The 27,232-nt window shown below is 44.0% G+C and overlaps 1 protein-coding gene across 2 annotated transcripts in view; it reads right to left on the bottom strand.

The window, feature by feature from the left end:
* The window catches only part of LOC147616352 (ubiquitin C-terminal hydrolase 12-like), a 62,789-nt gene extending 38,263 nt beyond the window's left edge, over positions 1-24,526 (bottom strand). For both annotated transcript variants that reach the window (XM_086777406.1, XM_086777405.1), the window contains exons 1-11: positions 24,050-24,526; positions 23,910-23,967; positions 23,495-23,645; positions 22,856-23,013; positions 22,396-22,661; positions 22,094-22,312; positions 21,878-21,986; positions 21,632-21,747; positions 12,379-12,477; positions 12,166-12,275; positions 11,993-12,067 (exon numbers count right to left, since the gene is read on the bottom strand). In XM_086777406.1, coding sequence (XP_086633532.1) covers positions 11,993-12,067; positions 12,166-12,275; positions 12,379-12,477; positions 21,632-21,747; positions 21,878-21,986; positions 22,094-22,312; positions 22,396-22,661; positions 22,856-23,013; positions 23,495-23,645; positions 23,910-23,967; positions 24,050-24,076 — 1,388 coding nt within the window. In that variant the 5' untranslated portion in view covers positions 24,077-24,526. The remainder of the gene's footprint in view (positions 1-11,992; positions 12,068-12,165; positions 12,276-12,378; positions 12,478-21,631; positions 21,748-21,877; positions 21,987-22,093; positions 22,313-22,395; positions 22,662-22,855; positions 23,014-23,494; positions 23,646-23,909; positions 23,968-24,049) is intronic.
* Positions 24,527-27,232: the final 2,706 nt, after the last annotated feature.

Consider the following 27,232-nt stretch of genomic DNA (forward strand, 5'->3'; position numbering starts at 1 on the left):
AGCGCCACAAGAGACTGGTTCACAGAGGAACACACCAAGTAAGCGCAGTCTGCTACACCGAATCGTGGCCATCCTCTGCAGGCCGCCCTCCGTTGGCAACCTCTCACTAGCCTGCTTACGAGGAGGAAAAGGATGGCGGGGCTGAGCCGGGCAGGCCGAGGTGGTTCCCTCCCCGATATTGCCACCGTAAAAACACGAGGAGCAACCACGCAGAGCTAGGCGACAGTGGTACTTGGTCCACTAGCACCGCCGCCAACGGTGGCCCGAACAGGTGGCATCGGGCTCTCAGATGGTGGCAAGAACGCACCACAGAGGTGGCCACCGGCTCTGGAACGACGAAAACTCACGGCATTGAGCTCTAGAATGGCGGCGCGAATAGAAGGCTGGGCGGCACTAGACACAAGCGTGAAGACTCCAAAGGGTAACAAGCACAACAGGGTGTAAGAACGGAGAACAGAAGCTCTGATACCAAATGTGTGCAAGCAAGATGGCACGAGGGAGATAAAAGAAGCACACAAGATTGATGGGACATGAGTCGTGAAGCAAAGCATGAATTAATCATTATTGAAATGTCTCGTTTACAGATGAGATCCCTTTCACATAGCTTGTGCATATGTTGCCACCACATATGCCACATGTCCATCAGGATGCCAAGTGCCCCTATAGGTGTCACTTTGCCACCCCTCACTCCTTACTCAATAATCCTCAGAGGTGGTTCCCACACACAAAAGAACTCTTACATAGGGGTGGTTCACACACACTAAAACCACTCTTATTTAAACCTAATTACACACACAATGCTAGCTTTACACAACCACCTAGCATTGGTTTATTTAATGTACATTTCTACTACCCATACAAATGAATATTCCCAACAGACATGCAATCCCAAGGTCCATTGTTGCAGCTAGCAAACTCTCCATCCAAGTATTTTTCCATCCAAGTCCTTTTTATGGGGGGGGAGAAAGAGTGTGAGGAGCTTTACATTGATAGCTGGCTTGGAAAGTTGAATGGTTTCTTCGATCTATATAAATACACGGAGTAGTGTATCAGTCAGATCCAAATCATGTTGCATAACAAGCATTCACTTGGTTGAAAGATCTCCGTGAGAAGCCTATGAGGACCCACAAGTGTTGGTGCATATGTTATACCTTTTCGATCTTCCTCTTGAATACCAAAATGAGCTTTTCAGTAACTGTGGGTACCCGGGGGACTAGGGCCTTTGACACACTCTTTATACACCATCATTGTGTAATAATACTAAACACAGCTATAACCAATTAAAAACCCACAAAACTGGACATGAAAGATATCAATGATGCTGGCCTCATCTCTTCTCCTAGAATAGAGAAGGGCCAAATTTATCCACGTTCCAAGTACAACGTTTAATGCATGATTACAATCATGTTAACCACTCTGATTAACATGGTTTTGCCCGCTCGCCCTCCATAGGTGCTTTTGTAAGACGGAGCTGGAAGATATGAAGCACCCTTAATGTTGTGCTTAAAATAGGTATGTCATAGACTTCGTGTATATAGTTGCTCAAGGCTAGAAACAGTGGCCATAGACCATTTTTAAGTTATGGCTGGCCAAATGTAAACACTAGCCGTTTGTATATAGGCCCTAGGGTAATTTCGGCATTAAGCAATACACAATCATTTCCCTTGCAATAGAACTTATGAGCTCTCCCCTTTCTCCCTACTCTCTTGCTTGCTTGCGTTTTATTGGATTCATGCTTGCTAGATGGATGCTTACTTGGATAGGTTTGATTGTAGGTTTCTCTCTCCCATGAGCTTTCCCTCTCCTATCCACCTCTTGTGAGAGAGAATAAACATGAAGAAAACCCTCTTCTTGCCTCCATCAAGGCCGTTGAAGCTCTTCCTCCGCACCCCATGGCTATGGAAGCTCTCCGGTGTGAACGGAGTGAGGATGTCCAAAACAGACTAGCATACCCACAACTAGGGAGTTGCACTTTGCGGCAAGGTAAGCTCTTGACTTGAACATATTTGTGCGCCCCCAATGAGTAGCCTAAGAGTTTAGCTCCAATTCCGATCCATTCCAAGCTCTTGGGATCACCCAACAGTAGCCGGTGTTGATTAGGATGTCTCAGACATGTTGGTTTTGATGTTTTGAATCTTGTTAGCATTAGGGTGTAATATGCGGAAGCTTCGGAGAAGGATCGGTACTTCAAAACTCAGAAATCAGCACTCTTTTCGCGACGGAATTAACGCACAAACTGAAAGACGATGTGCAAAAAATAGAGAGAGACGGGGGAGATGGAGAAGGACACAGTATTGGGTCCCAATTACCCTCTGTAGGGCCCCCACCACGGATGGTGTATTTGCTTTATTAGAATGATGTAAATCTGAAAACAAATACAAAGTACTTGACCTTTTCTTGGCTGGAAAACCTGCCCTTGACCTTCAGTCCTTCACCCCTTTGCTTTAGCAATGTTCTTGGCTGTCCTGGCCCTTGGTTGCTTGGAGCACTTGGTGAATTATGAGATGGATTCATGGATTATGGGCTGGGGTATTTATACCACCTCTTGTCTCCAGTCGGCTGGCTTCAGGGAGCTCCACGACTGAGATATATTCAATAAAGTGTTTTCACACTCTATACTATGCTGTCCAGCCAGCGCATGCTTCTGGGCAGCACCCTGGCTGCTGGGCATGCTGCGCAGAGGTGTGGGACAGCTCCCTACACCTGGCCGACTAGGTGGGTAGGGTACTAGACCTGGTCGGCTACCTGTCCAGCAGTAGTACAGCTGGCCGACAGCCCCTCCAGCCCAAGCCATGGCTGGTGGGCACAATGTGGGCCCTCCTGGCCCCTTGGGGGTGGTTCTATACCTCCCCCATGCCCACACTAAGAGTGCAAATGCAAGATCTTCTCACTTGGGGTAGCCCTATGGGCTGGCCCCATCTCTACATGCAAACCTACATGCCTACAGAGGCCTGGCATCCAGTTGCAAACCAGATACTCAGAACATCTGACATCATTCCAGAGGGAGGCTCACAGCGCGGACTGGCACTGCTTCATGTGCAGGACAATGCACACCTGACCTTGGACTCATGTGCAGGACGATGCACACCTGACCTTGGACAACTGAGATGGATCCCCCCGGACTGGGCTCACATGGGACCAGTTCACCATCCCAGGTCCTGCACCTTCTGTACAGAAATGTCTACGTGGCATCCAAGTGCGGGATGCACGTGACATCCCCTTCTGCTTAACTTGACGGAAGCTGCATAGCCTCCAAATAATCCGTCAATAAAGCCGGATAGTCTTCGAAAAATTCTTTGTCGAGCCATACCGTTTCATGAGTTCCTCAGTCCTGAAACTTCGTGAGAAACTGTCGTAGTCTTCGGCCTGAGCCATGCTTGAAACGGTGCAGAAGGATCTGTTCTGGAACCATTACTTCTGCTTCATCAATGATGTCTGGTTCCGCTTCGTCTTTGACCTCTGAAGGGGATGGACCTGCATATGGCTTCAACCAACTGACATGAAATACATCGTGCATAGTCCAACTCGGAGGTAGCTTTAACTGCATAGACACCTCATTAATCTTTTTCCGGATGGGAAATGGTTCGAAGCTCCTGAAAGACAACTCTGGCCATCGCTTGCCCACCTGCTTCAATCTTTGCTTCATAATCCGAAGATACACCCAATCCCCTTCCGAAAACTTCATGTCCCTTCGGTCTTTATTGGCTTGTCGAGTGTAGGCCTCTTGCGCTTTAGCCAATCTGTCTTGAACGGACTCTAGGATCTCCTGGTAAGACTCCGTCACTCTGTTCGCCTCCGGTACGGAAGACGAAGTCCTGGTTAACAACGACTGGAAAGGCCTTCCAACAAACGCTGCCTCATATGGAGTCCTGCCAATAGCTGAAGAAAAAGAGTCATTCAAAACAGCTTGAACTAAAGGCAAAAACGATTCCCACTTACCTTGCTGATCGTGGACATAACACTTCAGCACATCAAAGGCCAACTGGTTGTATATCTCTGTCTGGCCATCTGTCTGTGGATGGAATGCACTGGAAAAATTCAACTTAGTACCAAAATTATCAAACAATGCCCTCCAAAAATGACTGGTAAACTTGGCATCTCGGTCTGACACACAGTTGCATAGAAACGCGTTTCATACAGGTTCGAAACGTACGAAACGTTTCGAAACGTTTCGCCCTGTATGAAACGCGTTTTTTTCATCATCTAATTTTTTATTTTTTTTTTATTTTTTTTTTATTTTTTTTATTTTTTTTTTGTGTACAATGTAGAGACGGATTGCATTGAGAGTTCTCTCCCAGGATTGCAGTTCAGGGCCTTGTGAGAGAAACTGGAGTACATGGGCTCTTTTTCACACGAAAAAGAGAAATAGACTCTCCTCAGCACGATTGGAGAGGCTTGTCTTTTGTCATTGCAATCTCTGATTGCTAGAACAAAAGGGTCATCCCATTGAGCCTCGCCAAGTGAATCCAGATAAGATTGATATCATGAAGTGCAAGGAGATTCCCGACATTCCTCAGGAGGAGAGAGACATCTATTCTATGCTCTATGAGGAGATCATGGCTCCGGCTCGCACTACACGATCTTCTCGAGAGGCTAGTACTAGTGGTGCACCTGCACCTCTAGAGGATGAGGCATTTGAGGACTCGGCTACCGGCAGTGACCTTGAGAGTGAGGCTACAAAGGCAAAAGATGCAGATGAGGATGCAGATGAGGATGCAGATAGTAGCTAGCAGCTGCTGCCAGTATCATTTTATTTGGACATGTTATTTAGTTTGAACTTTGGACATGCTATTTATTTTGATCTTGGATTTTGAGTCATGACTCATCACCCACGTGGTGATCCTTTTGATTTCTGCTTAGTCATCAGTGATCACCCACGTGATTTGTGATATCATCATATCTTACATGTATTTTGTTTTTATTGAAATGAATTCAATGTGGTCTCTTATAAGTTATGTCAACAGTTTTTTCTTTTCTATATTTCAAGTTAAAAATATACATGTTTTTTCTATTTTGTATGAAACCTTTTTGTACCCGTTTCTTACCTTTTATGAAACGTTTCAAAACGTATGAAACCCGTTTCATACCTGCCGTTTCTGAAACGCCTGGCAACTATGGTCTGACACTATGGTCCTAGGAATCCCACCAATCGGGTACCAATGCCGAATGAATAGCTGGGCAACATCCTCGGCGGTCACATTGGCCCTGCAAGGAATAAGCATCACAAATTTGCTGAACCTGTCAACAATAGTCAAACACTGTGTATTACGCTTACTCGGACTGGGAGGCAGATTTGTGACAAAGTCCATCAAAATGTCCTGGAAAGGACCCTCAGGAATTGGCAAAGGCTGTAACAACCCTATCTTCTTTCCACGAGGAGCTTTCACCTTTTGACAAATGTCACAACGTTGTACATATGTAAACACATCACGCCTCATCTTTGGCCAATAGTATTGCCGTTCTAATTTCTCCAGCGTCGAATTCATGCCCCTATGACCACCTGTAATGGCGTCATGGGCATCATGGAGAAGAGCTGCCCGGAATGATTTCATGACACACAGTCGGCCTTTGTAGTAAAGCCAACCATCGCGTATCAGAAAATGGCATGGTCCTGTGGCATCCAATGCCTGTTCCCACTGTGTACCGAATTCCTCCGAATCCGCGTACATGTGCTTCATGTCTTCTAGTCCTGTACCAACAAGGTCAAGTCTAGTGGTCTGAATCGCAGATACTTGTCCCTTCCTGCTCAGAGCATCGGCCACCGGATTGGCCTTTCCTGGAAGGTACTCAATCATTCCACCGAACTGCTGGAATATCTGACTCCAGCGGTGTTGTAGATCACTCCACTGTGCACTTGGCATCGTCTGAATCCAGCGCAATGCCTGATGGTCAGTGCGAACCTCGAAGTCACGGCCATACAAGAAATGTTTCCAATGTTTCAAGGCCTGGATAACTGCTAGGAGTTCACGATCATAGACTGAGTAGTTCTTTTCGACGGGCAGTAACTTACGAGACATGTAAGCTACTGGATGACCATTCTGTTGCAATACACCTCCAATTGCGATGTTACTCGCATCGGTGATCACCTGAAATGGTTCATCCCACGAGGCAAGGGCTAAACAAGGCGCTTCTGATAAAGCCACCTTGAGGTTCTGGAATGCCTCCAACGCTCGTGGAGTCATTCGAATCTTTTGCCTCCTTGTTTTCACTCCCTTTAGCAGATCGGTGAGGTCTGCCGAGAGATCAGAAAACTTGTCAATGTGGGTGGAATATGCCTGGCATATACCCACAAATGATCTAATGTCATAAGCAATCTGAGGTACTTCCCAATTAACAATCTCGGCTACTTTAGCCGGATCAAGTCGAATGCCTTCGGCACTGATTATATATCCCAAGTAATGTACCTGGAACAGATAAAATTCTGACTTCTTTTCATTGACATAGAGCTCGTTGCTTTCCAGCAACTTAAGGACTTTCTCCACATCAATGTCATGCTGCTCAACTGTAGCTGAAAATATGAGTATGTCGTCCAGAAATATGAACACACACACTCCAATCAACTCCCGAAAATACGCATCATCATGCGGTTAAATGTAGCTGGGGCGTTCGTCAAACCAAATGGCATGACCACAAATTCATAGTGGGCCCGTTCTGTACGGAAAGCTGTCTTGGGGATGTCCCCCTCAACAATCCGAACCTGGTGGTACCCACTCTTTAAATCCAATTTAGAGAACACCTTAGCTCCATTCAGCCTCTCGAGGATATAGTCAATTCGAGGCATCGGGAATCTGGTCTTGATAGTCAGCTTGTTGAGTACACGATAATCGACACACAACCGAGAAGACCCATCTTTCTTCTTGACAAACAAGATCGGTGCTGCAAATGGCGACACGCTGGGGCGGATGAAGCCAGCTTGCAACAATTCTTGGAGTTGGCGGTCCAACTCCGATTCCATTGCCTTAGAAAGGCGATACGGAAACTTGCTCGGGGGTTCCGAGCCTGGGAGGAGGTCAATCTTGTGATCCTCCGTTCTGGACGGGGGAAGCTGGGGAGGGAGACTGTCCCGAAGAAAAATCTTCTGGAACTTTTCATGGAGGACCGAGTACTTCTCGGAAGCACTGGCCACCGTCTGGGCTGTCTGGATGTAAATCATCGCACACTGTGCGCCTTTCCTGACTGCTCGCTTAGCCTGCAAGTGGCTTATGAGCGGAAAGTTTGGAATACCTGGCTCACACTTAATGGTCACCGGGGTGTTGGACACATTCCGATCAATCTGGAACGTGTGCTTGTCCCACTTGACATCAGGAAGAAACTTGTGAAACCACTGGATACCCAAAATTATGTCTGCTCCTACAAGAGGGGCAACCATAAAGTCACGCACAAACTCTATGCCCTGAATGACTAACTTAGCACCTAGAGCTTCATACTTGACGCTCGTTGTCATACCTGTGCTAAAACCCTCAACTTGTTTGTCCACCGGAGTCAGCTCGAAACGGGCACGCCTAGCGGCCTCTTCCGTGATCACATCCTCCGTGCTGCCGCTGTCAAACAAGACAACGACTCTCTGGCCACCTATGTAGCCAAAGGACTTGAGCAATTCGTTGCGCTCATACTCCTGGTCATGGGCGCCCTTCTGCTTATCTTCGAGCTCCCGGCTAATAATTGCTCCAACTGAAGCACCGGGGGTTGATGAACTAGGGGTAGCCGCTGGGGTCTGTGTGGGAGCTGTGCTCACCACGGAAGCTGTGGAGGCGGCGGCGGCCTTTGGAGGCTTCTTAGGACAATCCCGAGAAGTATGTCCTTTTGTGTGACAAAAGTAACATCTACCCTCCTTCCTGTACTGAGCAAGCTCCTCAGCACTCAACTTGCCACCTGTCTTGCCTGCCTCTGCTTTCTGGTCTGGAGTAAGCTTAGACGCATTGTTCGAGTTCTTGGAGCCAGAGGCTCCCAGGCTCTGTCCTGGGGAAGACCCCGTCTGGTTCTGGCTTTTGCCCCCCGAGGCGTTAGCCTTGGGAGAAGCCAGCTGGGAAGTCTTGGGCTTGCCACCATTGTGTTTCATTTCTGCACTCTGCGCAAGCGAGAGTGCGTCCTCAAAGGTGGCTGGCTTAAACATACGCACCTCCCATTGGATTTGCGTGTCCAGGCCATACAAAAACTGCCCTTTCTTGTCCGTATCAGATAAGCCTAATTGCAGACACAAGGTCGAAATTCTATTGGCAAACTGAAGGACTGGTTGCGCGTTCTGACGCGCTCCCCTGAACTCGTCTTCGAGTCGCTCAAGGTAGTGGGGCGGTAGAAACCGCTGCTTAAGGTCACGGACGAACTCGTCCCACACATAAGCTGCCATACCTGCTCTGGTGTGGGCATGAGCCCACTGAGTCCACCAAGGAATGGCCTCACCTTCCAAGTACCAACTAGCTAAGATCACTTTGTCAATATCTGTTTTCCTAACTGCGGCAAAGTAAGCTTCAAATTGATGTAACCATGAATACAGAGTAGTGGGATCGAGTTTACCATTATACTTACTGAAGTTCATTTTCTCGGGAAAATGATTCGAGGGCGCCGCCGGTGTCAATCTGGCGTCCAAAGCTCGGAGGTAACGCTCGTGTTCCACTCGTCACATGGCTTCGTCTTCTCGTTGTCGAATCTCCAATGCACGCATCTGCATCTCAAGCAAGGAGCTTGGCTGCGGCTATGACCCCTCGAGAGGGTCCCTGTGACGAGGATCTGGTATCTGGGGTACGGAAGGAGAGGGAGGAGGAGATGGAAAACGCGACGCTAGAGAGCGAGAACGCTCCTCCAGAGCCAAAATCCGCGCCTTCTGCTCATCCAACTTGGTTGTCTGGTCTGCGATTGCTCGCATCATCTGCTGGAACATGTCTTGTACACTCAAGCCGGGTGCTCTCGCTGGGCTGCCTGGTGCACTCTGGTCCCATGGTTCTGGTTCTCTCTCGTCGCCAAAGTTCGCCATAGCGGGAATATGCAATTCCTTTCCAGAACGCAATCTGACCATCCACTATCTGTGTGGGAGACTTCCGGAGGCTTCCGGAGGCTAAAAACCAACCGTCCTTCGAGGGACAGGAGTCACTCCGAAAGGGGTAGTCCACCGGCGTCCAAAAACCAACCACACGAGCGAAAAAATTTTCTGGTTTTCTTTGCTGAATCTTTGTCCTTGAAGTGAGCTCTGATACCACTGTAATATGCGGAAGCTTCGGAGAAGGATCGGTACTTCAAAACTCAGAAATCAGCACTCTTTTCGCGACGGAATTAACGCACAAACTGAAAGACGATGTGCAGAAAATAGAGAGAGAAGGGGGAGATGGAGAAGGACACAGTATTGGGTCCCAATTACCCTCTGTAGGGCCCCCACCACGGATGGTGTATTTGCTTTATTAGAATGATGTAAATCTGAAAACAAATACAAAGTACTTGACCTTTTCTTGGCTGGAAAACCTGCCCTTGACCTTCAGTCCTTCACCCCTTTGCTTTAGCAATGTTCTTGGCTGTCCTGGCCCTTGGTTGCTTGGAGCACTTGGTGAATTATGAGATGGATTCATGGATTATGGGCTGGGGTATTTATACCACCTCTTGTCTCCAGTCGGCTGGCTTCAGGGAGCTCCACGACTGAGATATATTCAATAAAGTGTTTTCACACTCTATACTATGCTGTCCAGCCTGCGCATGCTTCTGGGCAGCACCCTGGCTGCTGGGCATGCTGCGCAGAGGTGTGGGACAGCTCCCTACACCTGGCCGACTAGGTGGGTAGGGTACTAGACCTGGTCGGCTACCTGTCCAGCAGTAGTACAGCTGGCCGACAGCCCCTCCAGCCCAAGCCATGGCTGGTGGGCACAATGTGGGCCCTCCTGGCCCCTTGGGGGTGGTTCTATACCTCCCCCATGCCCACACTAAGAGTGCAAATGCAAGATCTTCTCACTTGGTGTAGCCCTATGGGCTGGCCCCATCTCTACATGCAAACCTACATGCCTACAGAGGCCTGGCATCCAGTTGCAAACCAGATACTCAGAACATCTGACATCATTCCAGAGGGAGACTCACAGCGCGGACTGGCACTGCTTCATGTGCAGGACAATGCACACCTGACCTTGGACTCATGTGCAGGACGATGCACACCTAACCTCGGACGACTAAGATGGATCCCTGGCTGACTCGTCCCGGACTGGGCTCACATGGGACCAGTTCACCATCCCAGGTCCTGCACCTTCTGTACAGAAATGTCTACGTGGCATCCAAGTGCGGGATGCACGTGACATAGGGTAAGCCCGAAAGGCTTGGATTGTGTTGCATTAAGCCAAGAAGTTGCTTAGGCTTCATGATTAGGAGTGAGATTAGTCACTCCATTGCTTAGCCTTCATGATTAGGAGTGAGATTAGTCACTCCATTGCTCCGAAAACATTAGCTAGAAGCTCCAATCTTGTGGATTAGAGTGTTGTTCTTGTTCATATATTGCATACATTTGGTAGCAAAGAACACACAAAATTAACAAAAAAAACAACCATTCAACATTCCATTACAAGCATAAACCCTTTCATTAGGGTTAGAAACATTAAACACCCCCAAACAAGGCCAAGAGACCAAGAAAACCAGAAAAAACCACGCCCGACCAGCTCTCGAAACGATCACGTGAGCACCACAGTCCGACAAATATCAAACATGACATAAGCCTACAGGGACGTGACGTGCGCCTAGCTAGAGATAACGTGAGTCTAGCTGGACTGGTCTAGCACGTGAAGTGGGCCTAGTGATAGTTGCACCTAATATTGTCCCGGGCAGTTAAACCCACCTTAAAGACTTGTAAGGACCCACCTACCCATGTTCTAAAAAGGTTTTTCTGTCAGAAAATCTGTACAAGCACCAATTCTTGTCCTTTCCAATTATAAGCATTAAGCATTAAGACCCAATTATTGCTCACCAACCCTCTCATAGGCACGAGACCCCACTTGCCTCTTGGAAACCAGACCCTCATGAACCAAGCTCATCAGAACCACGTGAGCCCAGCCAAACGTGACATGAGCTCACCAAACCCACATGAGCCTATTTCATCCAAAATTGAGTGAGCTGACAATCCGGTCGAATGTAGTGCATCAAACTATACTTCCTCAAACCCACCCAGCCTTCAAACCCATCAAACGATCAGCACTCAACATAGTGCTTTCCTGATGATTGGATTTAAGTCAAGCGAGGAGCTTTGTGAAGAAATGAGCCAAATGAATGCAGACTCAGGAGAAAGAACCGGACAGCCCCTCCAAGCCCCAAATTCTCCGACATGCTCAGTGAGTAGCACCATGAACTTCATGAAAAGGACATTCAACCGTCCTATCCTTGGGCGCACTCCAGTGAGGGAGCAGGACCAGAACCACAACCATCAAGGTTCTCCCGAACTGGAAGTGTACTCAAACCATGTCAAATGCCACACTTTTCCAAATTATTGGCGTCAACCTTGAGTTAGGAATGCCCTCAGCTGGCCTCGGCCATGCAGCCCCATTACCTTCCTTGCAAAAATCGGCTAATGTCTCTTTTGCAGTACCATCAAGGACAGGCAACCCACGGGACAATACCCAAACCTTTCCACAAGCACACCAAGTGCAAGCAAGAGAACCACCTCTCAACGGAGCCCACCTTGGACATTTCTTCACTGCGGAACCAAGTCCCCGTTCAGACAAGGAATGGGGAATGTGGGAAAGGTAAAGAACCCCCACTTACTTGGGGCAAAATGCTCTTCTAAAAACAATAACACGTGAACGAGAAAACCTTGGCAAAACTTCACAACATGAAAATTAAGTTAGTTAACCAGTAAAGCTAAACATTGCCTTTTGCCAAAAAGAGATAAAAGACTGCAGATTGACTTTTAAATGAAGGCTTCCAATCCCTCGGATCTTGGCTTTTTAGTTCGGATGTAGCTAAAAATTAAGCAAGAACTAGAGTAGTAATCTCTCCAACTTCACTTCATTGTGCATATGGAAGAGGGTGATACCATTGATCTGAAAGTGTTGGCCTGATAAAAGCATAGTAATGGCCACCATGTACTCCCCCGCTATGAACCAACACACTGAAACAACGTTACGAAAACAGTCAGATCCAACCCACTTGCTTGATAAAATGTATGCACAAAACCAGACAAAAGGGCTACATCCACTCATTTCTCACCTATGAAGAGTATACAGATTCCGTACACTTTTATCAGCATCAGGTGAAAGATATCGCCCATTTTCTCTGTCCAGATCAAGTTGAAGAGGAAATTCATACCTGTCATTGATCTGATGACAGACAAACATCCAACTTGTTTGAAACTGAATTTCTAGGACTGTCAAAAACCTGCAAAAATAAAGCAGTTTCTGAGTACATTCTACCAGGACCCACCTTCACCATAATATCCCGTGTAAAGTCGTACTCAAAGCGCTTCAGTTGAAGCTGGAGTACTGGTGGAAAATCGATAAACAGAACACCCTTTCGTGCATCCTGCATGTGTGCCACTACAAAATCACTAATTGGTGCACAAATAAAACCTTCAAAATAAATAACTTTCAAGAGCTAACACGTATCTCCGGCCCATCACTTTTTTGTCAAAGAATCTGACAATGGGCCTCTTGTGCATCCTGCATGTGTGGCAATACATAATCACTAATTGGTGCACAAATAAAAATAACTTTTAAGGGCATTAACACATATCTCCACCATCACTTTTTTGTCTGAAAATCTAACAATGGGCAGTTGGACATCAATCCCCTAGCCATGGCAGTGATTTGTTCATAAAAAGCTTATGGATTGTGTTCCAAACCCATCACCCATGGATATTATAATTCGGACCCATGGGTATCATTGGACACAAATTCCATGGTGCAAACATTGTGAGGACTTGATTGGATTCTCACGGAGTGGTTTACCTGTGGAGAGGCACATAAGAGGTTTACACCAATGCCTGAATCCATGACATTTGGTGTACAAAATTGTAAGATAGGAGTTTGGCCAAACAACAGTCCACTTAGGTTATAAAAACTTTATAATAATAAACAAGGTTTGGATTAATACTCACCACCTATTCACATGGCACAAACCATGTCAGAATACAGGGCAATCGCATAATTCACAAGTGGGTGCCCCCTGCCCATGAACTAGAAACATCATGGCAGGCAGTCACACGAAAACAAGTCACGTAAAATCAGTTTCAAAAGCGAGCAAAGATGCGTGCACATGCTTTATGCAATTGATATATCTCCCGTTCCAAGAACGGGTAAATAGCAAGTCTTCTCGAGAATGGAACTGGCTCAATGGGAAGCCTAAACTGGGATACCTAACAATGACCAGTTACACGAGGCCCGGCCCCAATACGGGCAACACGAAGCTCCCTAGCCTCCCACCCTTGGCACGGAATAGGGGAAGACCACTTGGGTGGCCAAACGATGATGTCCCCCCCCCCTAGCTTCTATACAGTTGACCTCAACTGAAAAGCCTCCAAATATGCCTGAAGTGTGGGTAATCTTTGAAGTAGTCTTTATCAACCCATTTTGCGTCGATAGGCAAATAGTTCTTGAACTTCACAAGGTATCGCCTCGAATACTTACCAGCAGGTAGCTCTCTCCTTGTGAAACACAATCTGCTCAGGTTAAAGAACTTCCTCTAGCTCATCAACCTCTGGTGGCATGCATGAATTATAGCCAACAACAACTCCTCATAGATGCCCAGAGACAGCTCGGCATCATGCAAACGACGGCTTTCAAAAGCTACGACATGTTCTCCTTGATTTAAGGCAACCCCAATGCAACTTCCAAATGCATCACACTCCACACAAAAAGGTTTCTGCAAGTTTAGGATGACTTACACATGCACACACAAAATGGCATCCTTGAGACAAAAGAAAGCTTCTTTCTCATCAACTGTCCGTTTAAAGACTGCGTTCTTCTTAGTGAGATTATGCAATGGCGAAGCATAGGGTTGCAGGAATACACGTGCACACACACAGTGGAGAAGCTCAAGAGAGCATACAATGAGATGATAAGTATACCCCAAGATGAATGTATACACAATGAGATGATAAGTATACCCCAAGATGAATGTATACACAATGAGATGATAAGTATAGATAATGAATGTGTGTTGTACAAAGATGATGAGTATACTCCAAGATGGGTGTATACTAGCACAGGGAAAAAACCTCCTAAAGCTGATCCTAGTGTGTTCACATACATCACTACCAAATATGGCTACAAATCTACCTTGGGAGTGATGATGTGAACAAGGGGTGAGCTGGCACTAAAAGTATGGCGATGTGCCAGGTTCTTTGGAATATGAGAGGGAGCCCAAACTAATCTCCAAAGGGAAGTAAGTTCAAAGCTTTGCGAAAAGCTTCAAACTTCTCTCGTGAGAGAGCCTTTGTGAATAAATATGCCATGTTGTCCTATGTTGGCACATAAGCCAAGATGATTTTTCCTGCGACGCATCTCTCCCTGACATAATGATAATGCACTTCAATGTGCTTTGTGCGAGCATGAAAAACTAGATTCCTCACAACTACCATAGCGCTCTGACTGTCAGTAAAGATGGTAATGACTAAGGACTCACCAATATCCAAAACAACAATAAGGCGTCTGAGCCAAGCACACTTAATTGTAACTGTAAACATTGCCTTGTACTCAGCTTCACAACTAGAAGTGGCCACAATGGGTTGCTTCTTGCTAAGCCATGATATACATGAATCACCAAGGCAAAAGCCAAAACCACTCGTAAACACTCGCCAATATCCAAATCAACAGTAAGGCGTCTGAGCCAAGCACACTCAACTGTAGCTGTAAACATTGCCTTGTACTCAGCTTCACAACTAGAAGTGGCCACAATGGGTTGCTTCTTGCTAAGCCATGATATACATGAATCACCAAGGCGAAAGCAAAAATCACTCGTAAACACTCGTGTGTCATATCATCCAGTCCAGTCTAAGTCTGTAAATACATGCAGCTGTGATTTACGCCCTTGGGATAAAACAACCCGAGTGCTTGATGCCCTTTAGATAACAAAACACCCGTTCGACAGACTACCAATGCTTTGCGCCTAGGCTATGCATAAATCTACTCAATACTGAGATTCCATACTGAATGTCAAGCCTAATGTTACATAGGAGATAAGGAATCCAATAGCTTCTTGATACAAGCGAGCATCAAAAGGGCACTTACATCTTCAAGACTAAATCGCAAACTAGGTTCCATAGGTATAGCAACAGGCTTGCAATCTCAGATTGAACCTCTTCAGTAATGTCTCTATGTATTGTGTTTGCAGCATAACAATGCCATCATTATGATGTCGAAACCCAATGCCCAAATAATAGTGCAACAGACCAAGATCTAACATTTCAAAAGAACTCAATTGTAAAAGCTAAAATATGATCATCATCAAAGCATGTGGGCAACGTGTCATCAACATATAGCATGATGACCAAAAATTCATCTTTAGTTCTCTTAATGTAGAGGGTACTAATAGGCATGTGCAATATCACATGAATCATCATCCCTTGTGTCAAACCCAATTGCATTATCCAAAATATCCTCAATGATCAAGTCTTTATGATCTTGTAGCATCAAATCATAAGCTGAAAATGTATCCATCAAAGTACTTATGGAAGTAATCCAACAATCCCATTTTCAACTTGTGTATTCCTATTGGCCACGAACAAATGGTGAGGTCTTGTCGAGAGAGAATCGGCATCGAGATCTCCTCGTGTACTTGTTGTCCAGAAATTACAGCAAGCGTCTCATCCACTTCAACACCCACAATGTGTGCATAAAGACCTGAATAGTCATACTCTATGCAATGACCAAAAGATTGAGTGAGCGGGTAACCTCTTTTATCAATCTTGATATACCAATCTTTCAACATGAGCTGAAGAATTCCTTCCCCATTCAAACATGAAATGTAGCCAAGAATGGGTACCACCAATTGAATCATTTCTATCTTGCTTAGCTCAACAAACTTGCCCTTGTGATCTCAAAACTGAACCTATCCAAAACAATCTCAAAACAGCCCCAAACACACTGCTCATTACATGGCCAGTACTATGAGAGAGAAGATTCCCCGGCTGAATCCACACGTGTGAGTATTGTACAGCTGTACGGCTACTGAGCAGATGCTGAACAGCCAGCAGCAGGCAATCTCTTTGCAGGTGGACAGCAGCAAGAGGGAGAGGAAAACTCTTGTACAGAGAACTCCGAGGAGAGAGATCAACAGGCCAATGTACAGCCAGCAGCCTGCAGCCCCCCCTTGTACGACTAGCGCACAATAGAAAGGGAGAGGTACTGCCGTACGGCCAGCGCTAAAAGGAGAGGAAGAGAGCTGCTACCGGCCAAAAGGTGTGAGCGCCAGATCATCAGAACACAGGCCCCTCCCTGCTTTTATAAAGTCGACCAACTCTATATTTCATGCGCTTTTCCCCTTTTTGCTAAAAGTGGCTGAACTTGCCCAAAATATCAACTTTTGTGCTTTTTCCCAGCTTGTAGCCCAAGCTTTCTCTAGGCGCCTCCTTCTGTCCAGTATCCACTTGTCCATGCCCAAAATAATAATACGTCCAGCCCGTCATTAATGATGTGTGAACACACCAACTTATGAACATTATAAGTCACTTTTATGAATAAAGTCCCATGGTGCTCATGTTGTGTGGCCATCTTTCAGGCCAATCCATGCCAGTGAATGCTTCAGCTTTCTTTTGTGGAAAATCCCCGTTCACACCTCGGCTCTGCTCAATGTGTGAAACACTGGTCAAGACTGGTGAAGGAACCAAATAGTGACAATGTGAGCGCCTGCTCTAATGATCCAAAAGAAAAGCCCTTTCCAGCTTTTTATAAAGTCAACCAGCTGCCCTTTTTGGCTTGTGCTATTCCTTTCTACCAAAAGTAACTGAGTTGGCCCAAAATATCAACTTTTATGCTTTTTCCAGCTTGTAGCCCAAGTTTTCTCTAGGTGCCTCCTTCTGTCCACCTATTCATGTCCAAAAATAATGTCCAGTCCATCATTAATGATGTGTGAACACACTGACTTATAAACATTATAAGTCACTTTAATGAATAAAATCCCATGTTGCTCATGCTCTGTAGCCATCTTTCAAGCCAAACTTTGCTAGTGAATGCTTCAGCTTTCTTCTGTGGAAATCCCCGTTCTCACCTTGGCTCCGTTCAATGTGTGGGCTTGCCCCAAAACACTGATAAAAACTGGTGTAGGGACCAAATGGTAACACTAGTCCTAGTGTGTTCACACCCATCAATACCAAATATGGCTACAAAGCAATCCATGCAAAGTGCTAATAAAATGCCTATAATAGGAGTATAAACCCAGAAAGCTTCGTACTTCATGTACAGAAGATAGCTTAGTTCTTGGATAATGCCAAGATAGCTTAGTTCTTGGAGAATACCAAGATGTCATCATCGAAAAACACACCAATGAATTTTTGATGCTCACGACAAATGTGATCCATCATTCTATTAAACGTGGGCAAAGCATTCGTGAGTCCAAACAGCATAACCAAAAAATCATACAAACCAAACGATGTCCCAAATGTCGTTTTGTGTACATCTTGTGGTGCTACACATACTTGGTGATACCCACTCTTAATCTTCCTCTATAAGAGATACATTTGTCATCATTATGAGCGCTTTGTCTTACGTTGCCATAGATTTTTCTACTTCGTCTTCATTTTCACCTCCTTTTGCCAAATTTGTATGTATTTGTGCTTGATCGTTGGCTAACTTTTTGAAGCACCTATACTCCATGTGACCAAGATTCAAATCAATGCGGCTGAAACATGAAAACCCATCAAGTTTATCGAGGATGTCATTTATGCATGGGATTGGAAGCCGGTTCTTGATAGTAAGCTTGTTTAAAGCCCGGTAATCCACATACATCCGGAAGAAACCATCCTTCTTCTGGACTAGCAATTCAGGTGAACACTATGGCGAGGAGCTTGACTGAACCAAACCTCCGTCCAATAATTTAGTTACGTGTTTCATGATCTCTTTTGCTGTGCTTTGCTTACCCTATATGCGGGTCTATTGTTGGCGGGAAACTACCCAACACCAAATCAATGCGGTGATCCTCCGTTCTCTTAGGAGGTAACTCTCCTGGCAATGCATCTCCAAAACAATCCTTGTATGCATCTAAAAATGTCCGACTATCCCTCATAAGAGTTTCTACATTTACATCACCACATTTAACAATATCATGTACAAAAATCAAGTACGCAAAAACACTCTTTTTCATTGCTTTATTAATCTGGACATGAGATACAACTGGGATGGAGTTCCCTCTTTCAATAACATGCATGCGACCCTTATGCATAAAAGCAATCCTATTTGTACTGGACTCCTTGCATGGCTCAATGCGGTGATGCCACAGCTTTCCCAACAATACATCACATCCCTGCAATAGTAGTGCAACTAAGAAATTCTCATGATCAAGGTACCCTTGGATATGTATGTGCAACTTCCCAATGATAGAGATCCCTTGCACTTGCTTTCCCACAAAAGCGACCTCCACCTCCGGGGCCCCATGTCCGTTATATCTACGTTCAATGAGGATGCCATCTCCACAAAAATGAAATTATCTATGGCACAATCATCAAACATAAAGAGTGCGGGTTCATCCTTGAGTTGTCCCCAAGCTTTGCAAACCATCCTCTCTCATTATTTCCTGTATTCCCTTGTACATCGGAAATGGCATGCACATTTGCTTTTTGCTACTTCTCATTGTCCTTGTTTTTGCATTTAGGACGCTCACGAAATATGTGATCTTGGCTGCCACATGAGAAGCATTTCCCTTGTTTAGCATATTGCTCCCTTTGCTCAGGCATCAGGCTGAATTTGTGCTTTCTCTAAGAGGCATCCTTGGGCTGCGTACTTTCAGCATTCCCGCCACCCTTTACGTCTTTCACAAAGGGTTTAGAATGTTGTCCACCCTTGTGCATATTATGACCAGCCCTCTCTTTGCCCTTGAAGGCATGGTCTCCCTTGCCAGAACGCTATAATTTATGCTCCAATTGCTCAGTGGCAGGAGTAACTCCTATGTAGTCCTGCAAGGTAGCATTGTGATGAGTGTCACAACCGGACCTATAGACCGATTGAAGTCCAGACTTTTCTTCTCGGGTTCACCCACAAACAAGAATGGTGAGACCTCCAAGTAGACCTTCCAAAACTTGTTTACATATGTCTGCACACAGACTCATTGTCCTTCTACTCTATCTTATCCCACTTGCTCATAATCTTCTCCACAGCATTGGGAGGCAAGAACTGTGCATAAAACCTATGGCAAATCTTTGATTTCTCAGAGAACCCGTCACTGAAGGCAATATCAAACTTGGCTATGAAAGCCATTGCTTCCTTGCATCGTATTCACCATGATGAGCTTCAAATTTTACAAATTTATCACCTACTTTGAATTCTTTAAGCCTCTTGGCATGGTGACCCTCATCTTCCAGCTTTCTCTTTCCCTTGTCCAATGGGGCAGTAGTAGGTGCATACACATGACCCTGGCGAGAAACATGCGGCAAGTAGGCATGTGCCCTATGCAACGGTGACCTATGCAAAGGCGGCCTCCCAATACTTGTATTCACATAAGGATCCTTGCATGAGACTCATTCACCATGGGTATACTCGTTGGCATGAGTGGCAGGTGATATATATATATATACCTTCATAAGGTCAGAAAAATCTGAACTTACGAATTGAGAGATTTGAGAAAGAAATAATAGTGAAGAAGAACAAAGACAAAAACAAAGCATTTGAAAGATCAAAAATAAATAAACTAACAAACCTAGCTACTAAGGAGAGGAAATCAAAAGATAATATCAAACGAAGACATTTAATTAAGACATTAACCAAAAAAAAACAAAAAAAAACAAACAAACAAAAAAACCAAAACCAAAAAACCAAAAAAAACAAAATAGCAAAACAGATTCAACTTTGGTTGTCGCAACATTCTGCACAACTTTCAACCCATGAGGGGGCTCATCTCTAGCAAATTCTAGCCAAATATTCCAATGCAATGCAAATATGAAGACTAGTTACCAAATCAAAAATGTGTTGTAGTAGATTGTCAATGCCAAACTCATCGAATGAGTCAAAGTAGCCTGGCCACCAATCTCATACACACCTGGAGGGAAGTGAACGCAAAACGGTCATTCCGAGACCACACAAAAACAAGCACACTGTACTACAACCTGGCTCACACTCTCGCAAAGACCTTGCCTCAAGTCCCCATTGGTACAAGTACACAAACAACTACAAGTCCACGAATAGATCACTTGGTGACGGTTCACAACACGTACATCTGGTGCAGCAGGCACTACTGTAAGTACAATGAGTATAATAGGACTTCCCATTGGTGTACTCGCAAGTGTGGTAGGGTTTCAGTAAGTACTGCAAGTACAATACTGTTCAACAATTGAGTACAATAATACTACAGCAAGTACAACAACCGGTACAGAAGGTGCTATCGGGTACGACAATACAGCATAGTTGTACGACAACAACAATGGGAGCTCGTGGGTGATGGTTGACTTGCAAATTTTTGAGACAGATGATGTGAGAGAGAGTAGCAATCATGGGAGAGGTTGGAGGAAGAGGTGGAAAGGGGGTCCATTCACCTTGTGCCGTGTGGCATAGCCCACCAACTTTAATGGTGGGCACCTCCTTTTAATGCCCACACACTAATATGTGTTTACATGGTCAAAAGGGTGCCCAAAGGTTGGTGGGTCCCTTGGGCCCCAGGCATTGGCCTCGGTGCCCAACTTGTGTTTACATGGTCAAAAGGGTGCCCGAAGGGTGGGCTACCCATACATGGGTCCCTTGGCCCCCGGCACGCATTAAAATTGGCCGGTGCCCAATTTTAATGAGTGGGAAAAGCTGAGGTTATAGAACCTTTATAATAATAAACAAAGGTTTAGATTAATACTTACCGCATGTTCACATGCCACAAAACATGTCAAAATATAGGGCATTCGCACGGTTCACGGTGGACGTCCCCTGCTCGTGAACTAGACGTCATAGTCGGCAGTCACGAAAACAATTCATGCAAAATCAATTTCAAGTAAGCAAAGATGCGTGCACATGCATTACGCAATGGATATATCTCCCATTCTTGGAACCTGTAAATAGTAGGTCTTCCAGAGCACGAAACTGGCTCAATGGAAAGCCCAAATTGGGATCACTAACAATGGGTTCCATGTCCTGCCGCGCTATGGGTGACATAAGACGTGGCCTCCCGTAGGTGACATGAGCCTTGGCCTTAATACCGGCAACACGAAGCTCCCTAGCCTCCCATACCTTGGCACTAAATAGGTGAAGACCACTTGGGCGGCCAAATGGTGACATCTTGCGTTCAATACAAGACGTATTTAACCCCAATTTTGTACAATTTCATTACTACTTTTGGTAATAAAATACCTTTTGGCCGGGGCCCAGGCGCCGGCTTCAATGATGGTTAATTGTGTGATTTAATCTTGTTAATTATTAAGTGCTCTGAAATCTACACTCCCCATTACAAGTAAACACCGCAAATCAATCCTCAACAAAAGAAAGAAAGCAGCCCATGTACTTGGCTCAAAACTAAGTCATAATATAGAAAGATGGCTGGTAATAATAACCTGCAAGCCGTATTGCTCAGCGTGATACTTGTTATCACCCTCTAATTTCTCAACCTCCACATATTTGTTGAACGACTCATAGACATCCTTGCAACCTTTGACATCAAGCTGCAAATCTGCCCAATTTTGCAGCACAATACATAGGTTTTTTGTTTTTTACTCTTATACAAAAAACAAGGGGTTCCAGCTACTCTACATCTGTATAACGGAAGCATAAACCTCAAAGCCATTTGACAAACAGGTTACCATAAAATGATTCTTTTCGGGTGGACTTGTAATCTACATTGATACATTCGATGTAGTTCATGTGGTGTCCTTCAAAAAGCTGCTGAATTGTTCCCTCCACAGCTGTGCCCTGCACATCAGAAAGAATCATGATCAGCAGGCATAAACCCAGAAGAGCTTAAAGGACATAGTGCATGCATGCACAGCAGAAGGCAAAGGGAACAATACAATGCTCACTTTCATCTTATCTTCGAGCTTCTCACACAGTACACGGTTCAGCTCTTGCACATCGTGCTGCATGAATGAATCATAAGTGTCCCAACCAAAAGACTTGGTTAAATCTTTGGTGGAGGCACTGGTATCACTGTATTGGATTTTGTAGAAAAGGCTCTGAAGGGCGAGGGGAATGCTGTTAGAAGGAACATCATTCACTGTAGTAGGCATGTGATATACAGCCTGCACCGCACAAAGACAAATGTTATGGCCCTCCACCTTCTAGGTGTAGAAACTCACACCTGATCAAGCAAAAAATTAAGTACCTTTCGAAAATATGGAATGTGATACAGTGTCTGAAGGAGTGAATTCATATAGCACGTGGCACCTTGGTTCTTTAGACCAACAAACCCAGTCTCTTTCTTCGAATCATACGCCCAATAATCTACCAACTTTCGCACATTCACATCCGCCTCCAAAACCAGCGTGTCATTTACTAAGTAACCCTTACTAGAATCATAGACATCTTGAAGGGGCATGAATGAGGTAAAACCCCAATCATTTTCTCTAGCATTGAATTGATGCTGTGTATCTGCATAGGTTGAAACACATGACTCAAAACACTACCACTTGAAAACCAATGCCAGAATCAAAGTATACAGAACCTCCAAAAAGAAATTATTATTTTTATAAAATAATAATTCTCACAGTGAGAATTATTATTTTATAAAATAATAATTGTCACATGGTGAGAGTGAATATTTAAGACGAATGTGTAATAGGCACCTTTTCGCACAGTCAACTTTGGATCGTACTGATTGACAATGGCCAAACTGAAATGGGCATATCTTGTCCAGCCATACGGAAGGGTAGGTGCATCTGCTACATCAAGGTAAATTGACAAATAGTCCACATTATTGCCCTTGGGGAACAAGAGTACTCGCCTGCGTCATTGCATCAGAGTGTCAAAGATTACCTTATACATCAAGGTAGATAGGCAAAGAAATGCAAACTATTGCCATTGCAAACAAAAAAAGTGGCATGTCACTGTAAAGCACAAATCAAAGCCTATGCTAAAAATGCACTTTTCATGAGAACCTACCCACTGTGGGTGATCACCCCCCGTATGGAAGCTTGGAAACAAGGGATGGAAGTAAAGGCTTAATTGTTATTCAGGCTAAGGAGGAATCTTACAGGAAATGCGGAAGTAGTTAATTGGCATTGAAGGGCACAAGGCAAACCAGCAGATAAGGTCTTCACGCAATGCATTTTAGGAAGCTCTTTATGCTATACCTTTCAATAAAACTGCTAGGGTGGTAACGGTGAGGCCAATGAGCAACATGACAGCCCTCATATTCGATGTGTGTGTGCATAAATCATGGGCTAGAAAGAATGTCACCATTTAGAAGACATCGAGAAAGTTACCATTTGTAACCGCCAACTGTGAATGCGTCAGAGTAGTGCTTCCTCAGGTTAATTTTGGAGAAATTCTCGACACTCCAAGTGTACTTGCCAAAGAGTGGATCATCGGCTGGTTGATTCTCCACAGTCGGCACACCATCGACCTGCCCTACAACTGAAGAAAACATCGATTTTGATGATAATAGGAATAAAACTCCATAGAAGTTAACCTACTCCACTGCAACTTAACCTAATCGTGCAGGAGTAAGCCTAGTCCAGCAGTACACCAATCCGGAACCAGAATTAATCTGCAGAAGATCATCTAATCCGCCAAAAAGTAGCCTAAACTGGCAGAATTTGACCTATCCGCCGATAATGAAGAGTGGTGTTCCGTAGAAAAATGGAAGAATTTAACCTCGAACTGAAACCAATGGATTACCTTCCATGGGCTCCGCGTCATTTATGTCCGCTGGGGGCACCAGCATGTCATCGTCGTCCTGGAGAAGACACCTGCGAGTGAGATCGGGCAAAGGAATGAAGAAAAGTGAATGGTCTGATGCCGATTTTTTCTGCACTTACATTAAGAGGGGGGGCAATTATCGTCATGGAGGGGCGCTGGTGGCAATCGACACGGTTGGGAGATGGCGCCAGGATGAAGATGAGCAGGCCTGTCTCGTCTTCGTTGTGGTGGAGGCTATGGCTGTGGCGTGTGAGGCTATGGCTGTGGTGATGCCGATGAAGTAGGAGGCCTCGTTTTTGTTTCGCTGTCTGCCTGTGCGCAACAATGAGCTATGTCTTCTGGTTTTTCTAGGGTTTGGCTATGAAAATGGGCTTCCTCGGAATCTTCCATTCATCTGCTGTTTCTGCCTGTGTGTGACTATGGCGATGATGATGATGATGGAAAGGCCTGTTTTGCTGCAAAATGCGCGGAGGAGGAGAAGAGCAGGGGGGGAGAGAGAGAGAGAGAGGTACTACAGCAGAATGAAACTAAATCACAATTTATTTATTTCTAGCATAGGCTGGCTGGTTTCACAAGCAACCGGACCAATTTTCAACAAGTGTTTTTGCTTGTTGTAAATGTATATATATAATAAAATAAACCATAATCTTACTTATGAATTTAAAAATATACATTTTTCTTATATACAATTTTGCAAATGTTTACATAACAAAATAAACAATAATCTTACTTATGAATTTAAAAATATACAATTTTGCAAATGTTTACATAACAAAATAAACAATAATCTTACTTATGAATTTAAAAATATTCATTTTGCTTACTGCAAATGTATATATAACAAAATAAACAATAATCTTACTTATGAATTTAAAAATATACATTTTGCTTATTGCAAATGTATATATAACAAAATAAACAATAATCCTACTTATGAATTTAAAAATAGAAGTTTAAACAAATGAACTTGTGAATTCGTGGCACCATGTGTCAGACGGGTGCTTAAGCTCATGCTTTGTAAGACTTTTCCAGCTTTTATGATCAACACAAGATTATAGCTCCTTAAGTAAAAAGACTTCGCATTCTTGCCGCTCCTTAAGTGAAAGACTTTTTCGGCTTTTATGATCTCCACAAGATTATAGCTCCTTAAGTAAAAGACTTTCCATTCTTACAGGTCCTACAATTCTCCACAAGATTATAGCTCCTTAAATAAAAGACTTCCCATTCACTCACAGGTGTGGGAGGCAAAGTGTCCTTAATTAAAGAAAATGAGCCACATGATTTGTCTTACCTAAGGTAGGCCAAAATGATGCCAATGAAAGGAATGTGGTGTTATCCTAGTGCAAGGTGGTTGGGTCCCAATCCACTAAGCTAAGGTCGATTCCTAATTTAACCTAACATTCCTAGGCATCCGCCCCATGTTCAGCCTAGCAAGGTCTTGAAACACTTGGTTTGTCCAAGCACTGCTATTATAGCTAACCAACGAATCAACCATTGCCAAAGGGGTTACACAAGGGGGTAAGAAGCTTGCGAACCATTCAAACAAGCATGCAACTTGTAAAATATCATGGTGGATGAAGGTGTGAGCAAGGATTATGAGTCATCTCATAAATTTGCAAATTGGTAGAGTTTAAAATAGGCTAGAAGCTTAAAGTGACTCAAATATGCTTGCATGCTTCTTTCATAAGAAAACTTACAGTTTATAGGATAATGTTATCTATATCTTCTCATAGATTTAATCCCTTGCTTGTTTTTTTGTAAGAAAACTTACAATTTATAGGGAAGAGTTAGCTATATCATATTTCTTCTCCTAGATTTAATCCCTTGAATTTCTCAACTCCCTTAAATCTCCTATATTTTATCTACCTACAGTCACACATATTTATCAAATGACTCTAATTTCACCTAAGACTATTGACTTTATGGATATTCAACCATTATAACTTAGTGTTACCAAATATACTAAATTCAATGTCAAGTTGGGATTACATGAAAAGATGGTTGTTAATGAAGATGGTGTGCCTTGAATTACACCTAGTTGCCAAGCTTGGACTATCCTTTCTAAGTTTGTGCACTCCTGTAAGAGACAGGGGATGCACTCACTACATGGAGTATCGCATGTACAATCTCATATCAAAGAAGAAGCTTGCATGAAGCGAGAAGATGGTTAATCTTTGATTAGTAAAGTGATTAGTTACATCATTAAGCTTATAGTTGTCTTTTATAGTTTGAGCCCCATTACACGCTACATTATTAATGTCCACCCTTGTGGCCTTGGCCCTTAGCCCTATGTCCACACCCATTATGCATGTCCCATGGCCTTTGGCCCATATAAGCATATACAAATTAAGAGTAACCACATTACAAACTATCTCTGCCCATTGGTTTCATCATGAATATTCAACTCACGAGATGGAATGCAACTCTAATAACCATGTAAGCCATATATATCATGTAGTGGCTTCAATGTGTATGTCTCCAAATCTATCCATGAGGGCATAATGTCTTCCACACACCAAAAACTGCATAATATGCTCTGAAGTCAAATCCCAAATGATTCCCTATATCCATATGGAAGTCCCACAAAATATTTCTTACATGAAAACTAAAATCTTCCACTTATGGGGCCTCCAAAACTGTCATGATAGTAATTTCTAGCAAGCAAATAGCTTCCATTTGGCATCAATATCACTCATGATATTCACTTAAAAGCCCTTAAAATCCTTCCAACATAGAAGCGGGCTATCATGAAGCTTCTTCAAGTGGTAATCCATGCCATTTGATTAAATACTCAACTGAAGTACGGTGGCGAAGCACTCATTCTCATTATTATCTTGAGTACATATTCAACCCTTCCTTCTTCATCCATTGGTGGCACACCTTTTTCTTGACATTCAATTGTTTATGCATAAAGGGTTGTAAGACCTCCACCAGAATGTTTGTATAATTGGATCAAGGTTCTTTTCCATCATCTTACCATCTAAACAAATGGCCAAGTTAAAACATTAATCAAAGGACTTAGGATTTACAATGCTGACCTAAGTCATGTAAAGGAATATTCTTTAGACTTGAGAGGAAGTAATTTTTCATTTGCTTAAATGCTCAAGTTTGTCCTCTCCTTGCACTTATAGTTGAGGTACTGTATGCATGTGATAAAATCTTGCTAAGATTCATCTAATTTTCTTCCAATGCAATACAACTCTAGCGTTATGTTCCATTCTAAATGCTTCTCTTTCTATTGTTGAATAGTTTCTTTCTACTTTGGATGACCTTTTGCTAGCATAGTAGATAGGTTGGAACCA

Source organism: Cibotium barometz, chromosome 38, assembly GCF_041138505.1.
Source record: "Cibotium barometz isolate CiBa-2024 chromosome 38, ASM4113850v1, whole genome shotgun sequence".
Classification (NCBI taxonomy): domain Eukaryota; kingdom Viridiplantae; phylum Streptophyta; class Polypodiopsida; order Cyatheales; family Cibotiaceae; genus Cibotium; species Cibotium barometz.